Source organism: Terrapene carolina, unplaced genomic scaffold (assembly GCF_002925995.2).
Source record: "Terrapene carolina triunguis isolate 2854851 unplaced genomic scaffold, T_m_triunguis-2.0 Scaffold88, whole genome shotgun sequence".
Lineage (NCBI taxonomy): Eukaryota > Metazoa > Chordata > Testudines > Emydidae > Terrapene > Terrapene triunguis.
In genome coordinates this window covers 24,232,566-24,248,492 of record NW_020664439.1, presented here as the reverse complement: position 1 = coordinate 24,248,492, position 15,927 = coordinate 24,232,566, and the positions used below count along the sequence as shown (strand labels likewise).

The following is a 15,927-nucleotide window of genomic DNA, read 5'->3' as shown; positions in this document are numbered from 1 at the left end:
AAACATTTCACAGCATATAACATGATGCAACTTCGGGGAAAAACATTTTAAAGTCATTCAAGTGTTAAGGAAAAAAAAAAGACATTTAGCAAGGGCCAAAAATATTTAAATAATTTTCCTAAAATGGTAGTAAACATAAATCTTTCCAGGCTGACATATTGTATTCCAGATTTTAGCCTGAACATAATTTTTACAGCCAAGTTATTAATATGGATAGAGAGACATATAGTTGAAATGACTTTAACTGTACTGGTGCAGTTATAAGGCAGATCTATTCTAGGTATTTCATGCTGTAGGTGTAGTACCAGTATTTGGTTGATTGATTATGAAGGAAAGAAAGTCAAATTATATGATACATTTTGCATGGCTCTAACCAGAACACTCTACACAGTCCCTACATTATGCATTACAGACTCTGGAAAGCTCAGTATTTACCCCCCGTTTCAGTAGTACTTTTCTTATTCAGGATTTTCAAGATATCTTTGGTAATCTTCTTCAGTTGATGCCTTGCCTCATCACGCTCTTTGCCAACACCATAAAGAAGAATCATGCGCTGGTTACATTCATGACTAGAAGATTCATCCTGAGAAACAAGCAAAGCAAGCAAATAAAACAACTTTCATTTTCTCTTGTTGATTGCTATTAAGGAGTAAGGAGAAACAATTAATTCTCTTTCCAACACTAAGTACAACCTGGATTTACTTACATAGTACAGATTAATTTTGCCAAGGTTGGAGATGCCAGGTGCATAGCATTTTTGAAACTCAAATCACTTAAACACAGATACATAAATATGAACTTTTCAGTATTCACTTTAGCCCTTGCCAACTCTCCCTATTCACCCTCTCCCATACTGAATACTGAGCAGCGAGATCTCAAAAGCAAAAACAAGCCCTAATGAACCTGTGACCCAAGAACCTATTGATGCCAACTGGCAAATGGCACAGGGATCCCCTGGATTCACCAAAAGGGGTCATGTAAGGTCTCTACAGAAAGTGTGGGTCATCATAATCATTGTGAGATGTATGTACAGAAAATACGTGAGTAGTTATGTATATATGCTGAAAATTACGTTGTATAGGCCTTATAGTTAAAGGCAGGTCACTCAAAAGTAGCATGCTTTGAGATAAATGTCTCCCACCTTCTGTCTGGAGAAGTTTATCTCCCTGGTGGACCATTATGTATTGTGTGTCTTACAATGGAAGTCTATTAGCATCAGAGGTGCCGACTCCGTGGGTGCTCCAGGGCTGGAGCACCCACAGGGAAAAATTAGCGTGTGCTCCACACCCACCCGCAGCCAAGCGCCCCCCTCCTCCGCCCCCAGCACGCCACGTCCCTGCTCCTCCCCCGCCCCCCACCGCCTAACAGCTGTTTGGAGGTGCTTAGGACTTTCCGGGAGGGAGGGGGAGAAGCGGGGACGCAGCATGCTCAGGGGAGGAGGTGGAAAAGAGACAGGGCAGGGGCGGGAACTTGGGGGAAGGGGATGGAATGGGGACGGGAAGGGAGCAGTACAGGGGCGAGAAGAGGCGGGGCCAGGGGCGGGGGGGGATTGAGCACCCACCATGCAGAGGGAAAGTCAGTGCCTATGATTAGCATACTGAGTCAAATGCTAATGAACAACTTGTGGAGACTTCAGAAGGAAATTAACAGGAAGTGGAAAACAACAGGAGATTGGGGGGCATCCTGGTTTCAGGTGAAGATCAAAGGTCTGGTCTGGCGTACCTTGAGATGCAGAGAGACACCCTGGCATCCTTCAATCTGTGATGACAAGCTGCTAACAGGCTTGCTATTATGTAAGGAGTATATCAGCCAGCCTAGTTGAAAATGCTGGGGAAAGTATTTGGGACAAGCTAACTTGTAGGAGATCGAGGAATGCCTTGTGAGTTAAGTTTAGGCTCTAGAAACAGGGTTATGATTTTATTTTATTTGTAACCATTTGCTTCCAATATTTTTACTTTCCATACTTTCCATGTATGTACACACACACACACACACACACACACACACACACACTATGTGAAGTTGAGTAGTGATCCCAATTGAATCTTGTAACGTGATGTGTACTATTCATTTGGGAGCAGCAAATTTGAGATTTCTGTTAGTGTTCAGCAGATTAGAGGCTGGGCACTCCAGAGGGATCCTCAGAAGACTCGGGGGTTGATGTGTGCCTATCGCTAACCTGTGGAGAGAGAGCAAGTCCTGTGGAGGCCTGGAAGGGAGTGTTTGTGTTGCCAGAGGCTGGTGGCATCATAGAATCATAGAATATTAGGGTTGGAAGAGACCTCAGGAGGTCATCTAGTCCAATCCCCTGCTCAAAGCAGGACCAACACCAACTAAACCATCCCAGCCAGGGCTTTGTAAAGCTGGGCCTTAAAAACCTCTAAGGATGGACATTCCACCACCTCCCTAGGTAACCCATTCCAGTGCTTCACCACCCTCCTAGTGAAACAGTGTTTCCTAATATCCAACCTAGACCTCCCCCACTGCAACTTGAGACCACTGCTCCTTGTTCTGTCATCTGCCACCACTGATAACAGCCGAGCTCCATCCTCTTTGGAACCCCCCTTCAGGTAGTTGAAGGCTATCAAATCCCCCCTCATTCATCTCTTCTGCAGACTAAGTAACCCCAGTTCTCCCAGCCTCTCCTCGTAAGTCATGTGCTCCTGCCCCCTAATAATTTTCGTTGCCCTCTGCTGGACTCTCTCCAATTTGTCCACATCCCTTCTGTAGTGGGGGGACCAAAACTGGACACAATACTCCAGGTGTGGCCTCACCAGTGCCGAATAAAGGGGAATAATCACTTCCCTTGATCTGCTGTCAATGCTCTTACTAATACTGCTCAATATGCCATTGGCCTTCTTGGCAACAAGGGCACACTGCTGACTCATATCCAGCTTCTCGTCCACTGTAATCCCCATCCTTTTCTGCAGAACTGCTACTTAGCCAGTCGGTCCCCAGCCTGTAGCAGTGCATAGGATTCTTCCTTCCTAAGTGCAGGACTCTGCACTTGTCCTTGTTGAACCTCATCAGATTTCTTTTGGCCCAATTCTCCAATTTGTCTAGGTCACTCTGGACCCTATCCCTATCCTCCAGCCTATCTACCTCTCTCCCCAGCTTAGTGCCATCTGCGAACTTGCTGAGGGTGCAATTCATCCCATCATCCAGATCATTAATAAAGATGTTGAACAAAACCGGTCCCATGACCGACCTCTGAGGCACTCCGCTTGATACTGGCTGCCAACTAGACATCGAGCCGTTGATCACTACCCATAGAGCCCGACAATCTAGCCAGCTTTCTATCCACCTTATAGTCCATTCATCCAATCCATACTTCTTTAACTTGCTGGCAAGAATACTGTGGGAGACTATCAAAAGCTTTGCTAAAGTCAAGATATATCACATCCACCACTTTCCCGATGTCCACAGAGCCAGTTATCTCCTCATAGAAGGCAATCAGGTTGGTCAGGCATGACTTGCCCTTGGTGAATCCATGTTGACTTTTACTGATCACCTTCCTCTCCTCCAAGTGCTTCAAAATTGATTCCTCGAGGACCTGCTCCATGATTTTGCCGGGGACTGAAGTGAGGCTGACCAGTCTGTAGTTCTCTTTCTTCCCTTTTTTAAATATAGGCACTATTTTTGCCTTTTTCCAATCGTCCAGGACCTCCCCTGATTGCCAAGAATTTTCAAAGATAATGGCCAATGGCTCTGCAATCACATCAGCCAACTCCCTCAGCATCCTTGGATGCATTAGATCTGGACCCATGGACTTGTGCATGTCCAGCTTTTCTAAATAGTCCTTAACCTGTTCTTTCACCACTGAGGGCTGCTCACCTCCTCCCCATACTGTGTTGCCCAGTGCAGCAGTCTGGGAGCAGACTTTGTCTGTGAAGACCGAGGCAAAAAAAGCATTGAGTACTTTGGCTTTTTCCATATCATCTGTCATTATGTGACACTATGTATCAGGGAGATGGTCCACAGCAAGCACAGACAAGACTTCTTCATGCTAAGTGCAGGTGGTAGTGAAGTGCCTCACGACCCTGGGTACCACAGGGAAGCATCAGAGCATTTGTGCCTCCTCAATAACACTTGGTCAGCATCTGGACAAACTTTGCACTGGTGCCTGTGCCACAGACTCTTACAATCACCCTGTAAGCAGATGTGACTCAGATTCTCCACCACACCAAACTGTTTTATATCAGTTAGGACTGCAGTGAGCAGTAGTAATACAGACATTTCCTTCTGTATTGATACAACAAAGATAAAAGTTTTAAGCTTCCTGTCCAAAAACCAGCACAAATATGGTATTAATAGCCATTGATACAACTGAAAAACCACATAAATCCAGTGATAAATCAGTGCAATAAGACTTTATCCTTTAAGCTACAACACATTCCATAGAAAGTACATGTGCTTTAGGATCCTCTCCAAACAATCTAACATGAGTTTACAGGAATGCTCTATTAGTGCATTTTAGAGGAAATGCCATTTGAAACAGGAAAAGACCTTGATGGGCAACGTTCCAAAGAAATAATCTGATTAAAGAAGCAGCATGAGCGAAAGGAAAGCACACGGGCCTGGAAACGAACCCTAGCACTCCCACTTACTTGCTTCATGGTTGCAGGCAAGTCACTTCACCTTTTTTAGCCTCAATTCTCCCATCCATAAAAAGGGGATACAATGACTTTCCTACCACATAGGGTGTTGTGCGTATTATCATTTGTACAGTGTGCTGAAGTGCAGTGCTCAGAGAAAATTATATGAATGATCATTGAAACACACACAAAGCAGACCTGTTCATTCTGTGCCAGGGGTCTCAAACACGCGGCCCGCGGGGTGATTTTCTGCGGCCCGCGAGCCCCTCGCAGCCCCCCCGCCCTCCCCCAGTGTTTACCAGAGCGGGTCCGGCCGGAGGTGCACCGGGAGCAGGGTATGCTCCCTGCCTGCCCTGCCCTGCGCAGCTCCGGGAAGAGGCTGGAACGTGGGGGTAGGGAGGGGGCAGAGTTGGGGTGGGGATTTCGGGGAAGGGGTTGGAATGGGGGCAGGGAAGGGGTGGGAAGAGGCGGGGCAGGGGCGGGGCTTCATGGAAGGGGTGGAGTGGGGGCAGGGCCAAGGGCAGCAGGGGGTGGGGGGGATGGGTCAGTAATGCGGCCCTCGGGCCAATGTACTAGTCCTTATGTGGCCCTCATGGTCATTTGAGTTTGAGACCCCTGTTCTATGCAGATATCCTTCATTTATAACCCTGTTGGCCTGGTCTGTTTCAAATGCATACTGCAACAAAATGTCTTAAAAGCAGCATTTCAACAGCTGTTTAGCAGACTGGTTCAATATCACCACCCATCACATTTTAATAATTGCCTAGAAGAGCAGATTCCGCCAGAACAGTGCTGTGCTGGAATAACTTTTCCCTCATTATTCAGAACTGCAGAAAGTTCAAACAATACACACTTTACTTGGACTGTCATTTGCTTCTGTTATAATGATTTAATATGCTTTCATAGAATCCGTTTGTTAAATACACAGATCAGTCGAACAAGTCTTACCGTAGTGATCTTATTTAAGATAAGGTGAAATAAAAGTTTTTCAAAACAAAAGATTTATCTAAAGCCCAACACAAGTGGGTAAGAGATCTACAGGATTCTGGGACCAATATATATAGAATATGTCTACACAAGCTGCCATTCACACCCTGTCTGTAATGTACCCACAGGGGCTACATTAGCTACAAACATATCATATGTTTCCTAGACAAACCAGTATCAACTTCTTTTTGCTATCAGTGAAAAATGTACATGGTAGAGAAAAGTTGAGAGAAAGATGAAACATATCAGTTTCTTCTCCACACATCTGAGCACTGAAACAAAGCTTATGTGAAGGCAGTCAGTGGTGAACTTACTGTTTACTGGATTCTGCAGATATTTATTCAGTGAATTCACATTCTGCATGTCAGAGAAAGAAAATAAGTCTAAATGCAGCCCATAAGCCCCCATGACATTTCACTGTAATCATTGACCACTCCAGAATTTTGTTTTAGAAACTTGGAGAAGCAAATCAGACTCCGTTACAAAAATTAAAGAAAATCTAAATCATGTAGGGTTTTGTAGGACTGTCATAGCCTGGGTCAACTGCCCTCAGCTGGGCAGTCATCAGGCCGTTGGATCTGGACTGACAGGCTGGGGCCTGTATGCTTTTATGCTCTCCTTTGGTCTAGGTAGGCTCAGAGCACTGTCTCCTTCTTCAGCCTTCCTGGGTAAGAATGCCACACGCTCACGTCCAAGACACTCAGGTTTATTAATTCCAATCTGTTTTTGAACCACACACGTCTTGCAATTACAATCACTATTAAAGTAGGAAACGGCAGACATGCAGAAAAAGACAATGGCCAGTTATCTTCTCCTGGGACATAGAAAGATCATGTTGGATTTCTCCTATGGAGCGCCAACTGTCCCTTATAATTTACCACATTTTATACACATGTAAATTACATATTCATGAATACTCTTTAAATCATCATTAACAATTATGTATATTGTGTGTCTTATGCCACTCATTACAATACATATGCGTAAACTTCAATTGCCTTGATTTTGTTGTCCTTGCTATTTTCATGTTATTTCTCTTTCCTAATTGATTTATTACTGACCATGCACTGATGATACATGTTTGGTCAGACACTTTTACCCTTTACGTGATTTACAGACTTATTTTTCTCTAATTGGCTTTTGGCAGCACATTTTGTGTACCCATTATTCTCCAGTTAAAGCACATGGTCAAAATATCATCTTTGTCCCATACAGAAGCAGCTGTAAGCAAGTTTACTTAATAATAAGGTCACTAAGGCAACAATCATGTCAAAACTAGGCCAAAGCCAGCCAATCAGTACAATTATCCAAACCTATTCATTTAGAAATGACTCTCATGTCAATTCCCAATAGCCTCTAGGCCCACTCCCTAGGCATAGGCACTCTGGCACCCCACTTGGGAGTCAGGGCACATGGTACGGCCCTAAACGCCAAGCCCAATGCTGAATCCATCCCCCGAAAGGCTCCCCAGTAGCACACTTTCCCAGAGCTCCAGCCTTGTGGGCACTCTGATTTATAGTTTACCACTTCAGGATCAAGTGATAATCAAAGTAAATTAACGGACCTTGCAAAAAGATATCTAAAACAATCATTCTTTACTTTATACAGCACAAGAGAGATACAGATCTGTGCAAAATAAGGAACTGCTATACACAATTCCCCAGCTCAATTTCCTTACCACTCTTGAGCATTTTGGGGGATTTGGTCAGAGCCCTCTAGGAAATCCAAGGTCCTTCCTCTCCCCCTGAACAGCTTTGCCTTCTGGTTCTGGTCTCTTCACTCAAACAGCTAAAGAGAGACTTCTTTTTATAGGTTTCAGAGTAGCAGCCAAGTTAGTCTGTATCCGCAAAAAGAATAGACTTCAAGTCACCTGGTCAAAACTCTGACAGGTGATCAAAGTTCCCTGTCAGGCACGTTGGTGTTTGATCACCAAACACCTGGAGTGAAGGTTTGAAAAACTGCTTTGCCCTGGGCAGTAGCTCTCTCTTTGTCCAAGGATGCTTCCATTTGAATGGACGACAATCAAGACTTAAAGAACTTTCATTGTTAACTCTCTGCTAGGTGCAAAAATTTCTTCTGACACCTCTTGTGTGTTCCAGCTCAACAACTAGGCTACAGAGCCATGCTGAAGTCACAGAACAGATTTATAATCAAAACGGTGCTCAGAAAACAAACTGGAGTTTGTAGTTTGATATAGATCTATAGAGAGTTCATAATATCAAAACAGAATTCACAACTTGTAAGTAGACAGGTTCCCCCAAACTGTTACAAAGACGTGTTTAGCTTGTTTTTCACAAACTTGTATTTTTATTGTGTTTCAAAATCTGTATTTATTAATCCTAAACCTCAGTGGCAATATAACAAAATGGTGAGCCATACCATAGTGTCATTTATGTTACTACTGTACTAATCAATTTTTAACTGAGGCTCATTCTTAAAGTTTCAAAATGTAAACTATTAAATAAGCAGAAACGGAACTGGGAAAATGATATGAAATATTTTGAAATCTACATAAAGGACCAATAAATTGTACAGTAATATAATTTTCTGCTCAAAAGTAATAAATCACCACTTCACCTTCTGTTTAAACACAATTAAATGTTTTCTAAGCAAAAAAATAAAAAAAATACAAACTGGAACATCTTCCATAATAATAGATATATTACCACAAGGTAGAAAGATATTGATCATATTATTCTGAACTTTTCAGGAGTTGCACAAAGTAAAAACTATATAAAAGCTTTTAACAAACATTATCTGTAGTTTTCACAAAGTATTTCAACAGATTGTAAGCAGAAGGGTAATGTCCCTATTTTTTTTTTTTAACCAAGTCTCTTTTCCCCCTTTTACAGGAAATAAAAGCAGAAGCATCGAGGCTGTCACCTGGAATTTGAAACTGTCTGCGCAGCTAAGACACACAAGTTTCAAACTGGAGAGCAGAGTGTCTTTCTAAGTACTAAAGCTGGGATGTACAGCTTCCTTCTCTCTCTGTTGATCTGAAGGATTTTTACTGAAGTAAGCTACTAAACTTTTGAGTCTCAAGCTTGGAAAGAGGAAAGAAAATCGGAAGGGAAAAGGAACAGCAAATGATGATCTGCCAACAATATTAACTTCCCATCACAGGAAAGACCTAATATTTCAGCGTTTTTCTACAGTTGTAAGGTAATTTTTTCTCTCAACATATTCTTTTCTGCTCCTCAAGCTTATGTAATTGCCATCTAATTACAATTGATATGTGCAGCTAAAAATATATTTACATTTTAAAATACATGGTGTTTCATAAATTCCTGTCATACAATCATTTAGATGGAAATACAAGTGAGCACCTTTTAATAATGAAGGTATCAGAGAGATGTACATATTGGGAGGGGACGGATAGCTCAGTCGTTTAAGCATTGCCTACTAAACCCAGGGTTGTGAACTCAATCCTTGAGGGGGCCACTTAGGGATCTGGGGCAAAATCAGTACTTGGTCCTGCTAGTGAAGGCAGGGGGCTGGACTCAATGACCTTTCAAGGTGCCTTCCAGTTCTAGGAGATAGAATATCTCCATTAATTATAATTTTAAATTATAATTATAATCTGATAACTCAGAGCATCTAATGTTATTTATAAACCCCCCCACTCCTACTGGGATAATACTGAAGTATAGTAATTTTTATAATTGTATCACCGTACTGCTCAGTTAAAACTTTGCTCTTGCAACCTTCCTTATATGGTTTTTCACCCTTCTTTCCAAACGTATTTGGATTACATAGTAGACCATTTGGATCATACCTTTGTAACTAATTGCTGGGAAATCCAATGTTCTTAATTTTGTAAACAACAGATAAACAAACTACCAAAACAAAGCAGTACTTCATTAATTTATTTGACAAGTGCACTTTAATTCTTAGTGATAACAGTTCATAGTACATTACTAAATATTGTGAAGTTTGACCAAACATGAGTCCAAGCTACAGGACACTGCCAACACAGCTTAATCTTTGCAGAAAAGTGGGGAGAGACAGCCATTTGTACACATATTATGAAGTACACACTTTATCAATGAGCAAATTAGTGAGGCTGTAATTTTTTCTGATGGACACAGATGACAGATGTTTTTGTTTGTGACAATAAGATAATATGCAATTTTGAAAATAAAGTTGCATCATATTCAGTTATATGAAAGGATCTGTTGGTAAATATTTTGACATCTCAAACTAAATTTTGTTTAAATTTTTTTTGTTTTGTTTATAACACGCTGTTAGCTGTAATTAAAGCAAATGATTCATAGCAGCATTTCCCATCCTATGTCCTATCTTACCATTCTTCCCTTTTGGCACAGCAAAACTATTTGGGCCTCCATACAAAGACTAAGGAAAGCAATGTACAATTAATAAGTAATAATAGTAATACTACTTTACACTTTTGTAGCACTTTGCATTTCAGGATCTCAAAGCACTTTAACATGCTTGGCTTTTTGGTCTTAAATATCAACAGCTGGGTGTCAAGTCCAGAGACTAATGAACTGGTTGTGCAATCAGCATGGCTTTCACATTTAAGGTCTGAGATAGATGGTCCTTGGTCACATGCAAAGTATGACACCAGTTCCTGTTTGGGGCTAAGGAAGGATTTTCCCTAATGGTGGATCTGCCATGCTTTACGCGGTTTGTGCTTTCCTGTGGGATCACTGTTTGAGGAGTTAGACCTGTTTACCTTAAGAAGCTTTTGGTCTGACAGCTGGCTGGGGATCACCGACAATGGAGTACGCAAAAGGCTGCTGAGCAATGCCTCGAGATTTTCATTTCATGTTAGTGTGACAACCGAAAGGCAGGACAGGAGTCCCTGGCAGCGTGGTGTTTTCATGCTTTGTCCCAAAACCTGGGGTAGAGTTTGGTACTTGAGGTGGGACAGTGACAGTATGTGGGGAGGCAAACCTTATAGGACACAGGTTCAAAGTATATCCCTGCCCCCATGCGAGTGCTCAAGTCTCCCTCAGAAAATGGACTGTTAGGGGACTTGCAGTTGGGGTACCACACCTCCTGGTGCCTAAAGGTTTAAGGCCCACAGCAATAATAGGTGACTGCAGGGACTTATGAGGGGTTTTTAACAGATTGCCTGACAGTGGGGCCCATGCAGCAGCAAAACATTTTTCCTGCAATTTTTCCTCCCCCCAAGCACTGCAGCTGAGCAGTTGGTGTGAGAGTTGGAAGGTGCCTCAGTGTGTTAGCCCGTTAGTTGGCTGGATAGAGTACTGAGGACAGGAAGCAGCTCTAGAGATGCCTCCTGCCCCAAATCACAGCTGGAGTCCCCTCCTACCTTCTTGCCGAAGCTGATGGGGGAAGGTAGAATCTGAAGCCAGTCTACAGTGACAAAGCTGGGGCAGAGCTGATCCTCGCCCACCCACTCCCGTCCATGGGCAGCAGTAACCAGCAGGAGAGATGATCCAAAAGTTTCTCCTCCTTCCCTCCCTCCCTCCGTCTGCCCTCGGAAGGGAAAGCCTCTAGTGGCTGCAGCATGACTAAGGAGAGAGACAAGTCAAAGCATAGGACGACAGGGGACCTTTAGAAGAGGCACAAAGTGAGATCAAGAGACAGCACAGAGAGGTGATCAGCAAGAAGAGGCAGCAGCAAGAGAGACATCACAGGAGGAGTGAGGGGAGGGAAAAGAACAACAGAGGGAGACTGGGGCAACAATATGCAAGGGTTAGGGGCAACAGGGAAGGGAAATAAAAATAATCAGGCCAGGGGATAGGTCCATAGCTGCCTAAAAGTCCTAGGATGGAGGACTCAGGTAGGAGAGAAAAAAAAAGTTAGTAGATAATTTACTGAGCACTGTATATGGTTTCCTTTTAGCAGCTAATCCAATTATCACCGCTACTAAATTTGTAGCCAAAAGCAACTAATATAAGCAATCCCATTCCTGTATTTAAAAAAATGGGAAGAACATTTTCCTTCCCCCATTTGAAAAGATCACTATACAGGCAAAAAATGAAATGATAGCCCTATATTTCCCCTGAATTCATCGTTAGTGCTGTTGTGAGTTAGCAGTTGTGGCCAAGGCCTATAATCCACACTGTGTGGAGTGCATTATTGCTGTCATCCACAAGGTGGTATTTGCAATGCACAGATACAGTAGTTGGTTAGAGTTTGCTTAGCAATTCCCCACAGAACATAAGTACTAGGAAACCACTTGGAAAGATCATGCATCTCCAAAAGGAATAATCCGTGGGGCATATTCAGAGAGGAGACTCTTAGTGCATCTTACGCCTTCTTCTGGCCCCTGCATCTTCTGGCTCTGTCTGTGTGCCAGACCAGTTTAGACTCAACATCCATTTACTGATACTAGTGTGTAATTTACCCACACCCCTAGAACATCACCTCTTTGACCCTGTGAGTCAAAAGAGAGGAGAGGAAAACAACGTTGTAAGAGGGCTTAATTCCTTACCCTTCACCCTATTTAAATTTAAACTTTCTTTTACTTTCGCCTTGCTTCTTGAAACTCAAGCTTCTCCAACTTACCAATGTCTGAGTCTAACTGGGTCTAAGAGTGCCTATCTCTGTCTGAACTGATCACGGTTGAAATTACTCTACATTATTTTAAGAAAAACAGTCTCTGAATTTAATCCTGTATCTGCAGATCTGTCATCCATGGTGTGGTGATAAATACACAAGACATTATGCTAGCACAAAACCCAATAACATTCATATACATAGAAAAAACAGAATACAATGTGGGTAGATTGATTTAAATCACTAGTTTTAACTATGATTTAAATCAGCAAGCAGGAAACCTTGATTTAAATAATTGATTTTAATCATATTTTGCATTTGTACTTTTTAGTTATTTTCCTAAAGAAAGGTTGATTCTCATTAGTTGGTAACCATTAAAATATGTTGATTTTCAACTAAATATAACCTTTATACTAAATTTGGTGCTTCTTTTTGCTAATCAAGAAGGTCTGTATATCTTTACACGTTTATTTAAACAATTATACAGTGAACTTACATTATTCAGATTAATTTTTACATTTTTATGTTAGAAAATGGTGAATGATGCATTTCTTATTTACTAGATTAATTTTTTGTGATTTGTGTCAGTCTCTATTTGGATGGAAATTCAAATGCAGCATTTTTTTAATTAATGAAACTACCTTAACATGCTGGATACGTAACTTTTTTCTTTATCAAAACATGTTCTGCATTTAAAACTAACTGCTTTATTAAACAAAGGAAGTATTATCTATAGTTACTGAATTGGACTGATTGTTTCTTTCAAGATTTTAGAGCTAATAGATTTCATCCTTTTACACTTAGCTTTTATTAATAGATTGGAATAAGAAAACAAGCTTTCCTGCTTTTTCAACTCCCAATAGGCTTAACTTTGAAAGAATTAGTCCTTGAACTGAACTAGCTGAATAAACTGAAATGAAAAAGATATCCTTTCTGTACCTGCAGAAGATGCTACTGCTGTGAAAAGCTAGGTTAGTACTTCAACAAACTCGGGGTACAGGTGCTTAGCCAGTGACTTCCACTAGTTCAGTGATTTGACTTGCTATCAAATGTGGCAGCAAATATGTTCTGCTTAATATAATTTTTTTAATTTAATTTAAATGAGTTTAATTATAATAGGTTTATGCCTTAACATAAGTTGTCAATTTCAAAATTAATGTAAATAGGTTACATTAAAAAAAAACACTGTATTTTAATTTAAAAATCCAATTAAAAAATTATATCAGTGATGTTTATGCACCCTGAATAAAATGAATGCTGCAGTTCTCTGCCTGATAAATGATAACCCTGCATCTTTTGTTTTAACAGGGGGAAAAAATATCGAAGTACAAATGAACGCCAAATACAACTTCAGCTATCCTGGAAATGAAAGCAACTGCAACAGTGATAACAAAATCAGTCAAGTTCTCTTTCCCTTGCTCTACACTGTTCTCTTTTTCGTGGGCATTGTCATGAATGGCCTGGCGATGCGGGTGTTTTTTCAAATCTCCAGTAAATCTAATTTCATCATCTTCCTTAAGAACACAGTCATTTCTGACATCCTCATGATCCTGACCTTTCCATTCAAAATTCTCAGTGATGCAAAAATGGTGCCTTGGGCATTGAGGGGATTTGTATGCCAGGTCTCACAGGTCATATTTTACTTCACCATGTACATTAGTATTTTGTTTCTGGGTCTAATAACTATTGATCGCTATCAGAAAACTGCCAGACCATTTAAAACATCAAGCACTAGCAGCCTGTTAGGCGCTAAGATTCTGTCCACGGTAATATGGATATTAATGTTTATTCTGTCACTACCTAACATGATTCTGACAAACAAAAAACCCACGCGTAAAACGGTGAAGAAATGTGCTCACTTGAAATCAGAGTTTGGATTAGTATGGCATGAAATTGTGAACTACATTTGCCAGTTTATCTTCTGGGTTAATTTGGTCATCATTGTTGTATGTTACATACTCATAACTAAAGAACTGTACAAATCATATAAAAGAACAAGATGCACGGGGAAGGTGTCCAGAAAACCTGTAAATATTAAGGTATTTATCATTATTGCAGTTTTCTTTGTTTGTTTTGTGCCATTCCATTTTACTAGAATTCCCTACACCTTGAGCCAAACAAGAGATGTTTTTCAATGCTCTGCTCAGAACATATTGTTCTATATAAAAGAGAGCACCCTCTGGTTGACATCTTTAAATGCATGCCTAGATCCATTCATATATTTTTTCCTTTGTAAGTCCTTTAGAAAATCCTTGATAAACATGTTGCACAAACGCATTAAGGAGCAGAACAATGGAGATGATAGTGATGAGACGCCAATGTAAGGCTACAAAATTGGGTCAATAGCAAATAATATAGGTATTTACATGCTTATTAATAATAAATACCCAGGTCTTACTCCCAATAAAATCAATGGTTAACTCCCACTTACTTCTCTGGGAACTGAATCTGTGTTATTTGAATCTAAGTTCTATGACAGAAGCACTCACATACTGGAACAGATGAACTACTGGTTATGGCCACAATGCAGCAAAGTGGTTAAATGTATGCTTAGTTACACACTAGTAGTCTCACGAAAGTCAGTGGGAATACTTGTGTGCTTGAGTTTTAAGCACATGTTGGATCCAGGCCTATATGCTTATTAAAACAATTATAAAGAAATAAAAAAGCTTTTTAGTCATAGAATACTATAGATGAATTTATGAACTGTGAGGGCTCAACAGAGAAATGGTGAAATCCTGGCTCCCTTGAAGTTGATGACAAAGCACACTGACTTCAAGTGGGAGCCAGGATTTCACCCAAACCAATTAAAATCTGAAAAATGCAACTAAAGAAAATACCAATAAGCCAGATATTTTTTAAAAAAAGAAAGCTATCACCTTGCATCCAAATGCCAAACTACTAAGCATGGGGGAGGGGGGGGGAGGCTATTTACGTGTGCTGAATTAGCAGAATGAACATTTCACTTCTGGCATCATACATTTGCATTTTTTAAGTTGCTGACCATTTTATTAATAACTGTATACAGTAAGAAATAACGTATTTTAAGCAAATCTATTTAGACTGAAGTTAAACTTTTGAGTACCCCAGAATACATTCTGAAAGACCAACCAAAGAACCATGGTTTTAGGGTGACCAATATATAAATGGAATTTAACCATTTTCAGTAAAACTAATTTTACACAATAGTCCCTGGGTTTCATGGGATAGAAGCACTGAAAGGGTTAAATCAATTATGAGAGTTAACGTCAGCTTTTGTTTTCATTATACTAGATTTCTAGCTATGCTTTTTAGTTACAGCTATTATGCATTTTTAGTTTGGAAAATGGGGAAATCAGGAATGCAATTTTCAATAACAATTGTGTACATAATTCTGACTGCAGATGGCCCTAGGTTGCCGTAAACAACCACTGGCAGACTTATTGCTATTATAACTACTAACCAGACTCTAAGTCTGAAAAATCTTTCACTGACATGTAAGGCTCTGATCCTATGAACAGATATTACCTTCTGTATACTTTCTATCACCACTGGAAGCACACACAGGAGTAACTGTTCGTAGGATGGAGGCCAAACACTATATAACTTGTTAAAATATTCTTCACTTGTATATAAATATAGTACTGAACTTGTAATACATGTTTTATGGTTTATTCTGTTGATCCACTAAATCATACCAACCGTAATTATAAATACACCTAGAAGGATTAGATTTTTATCATTCAATTTCACCATAAACATACAAAATGATGAAAAATATTTTCATTGATAATCAAAATGTGCATACAGGCAAAGTAAGATTTTATGGGCAAAATCCAGTGATTTAGGTTTTTGAATTAGGCCTGTTACAAAT

The 15,927-nt window shown here is 40.5% G+C and overlaps 2 protein-coding genes across 2 annotated transcripts in view; one reads left to right on the top strand and one right to left on the bottom strand.

Annotated features, from left to right (window-relative positions):
* MED12L (mediator complex subunit 12L) overlaps window positions 1-15,927 on the bottom strand; it is a 322,140-nt gene that overhangs the window by 89,165 nt on the left and 217,048 nt on the right. The window contains exon 15 of the mRNA XM_026649916.1: window positions 436-583. Within this exon, the coding sequence (XP_026505701.1) occupies window positions 436-583 (148 nt within the window). The remainder of the gene's footprint in view (window positions 1-435; window positions 584-15,927) is intronic.
* On the top strand, window positions 8,628-14,398 carry P2RY12 (purinergic receptor P2Y12). The gene is made up of 2 exons (XM_026649996.1): window positions 8,628-8,744; window positions 13,383-14,398. Exon 2 carries the CDS (start codon window positions 13,406-13,408, stop codon window positions 14,396-14,398), a length of 993 nt encoding a protein of 330 aa, XP_026505781.1. The 5' UTR covers window positions 8,628-8,744; window positions 13,383-13,405.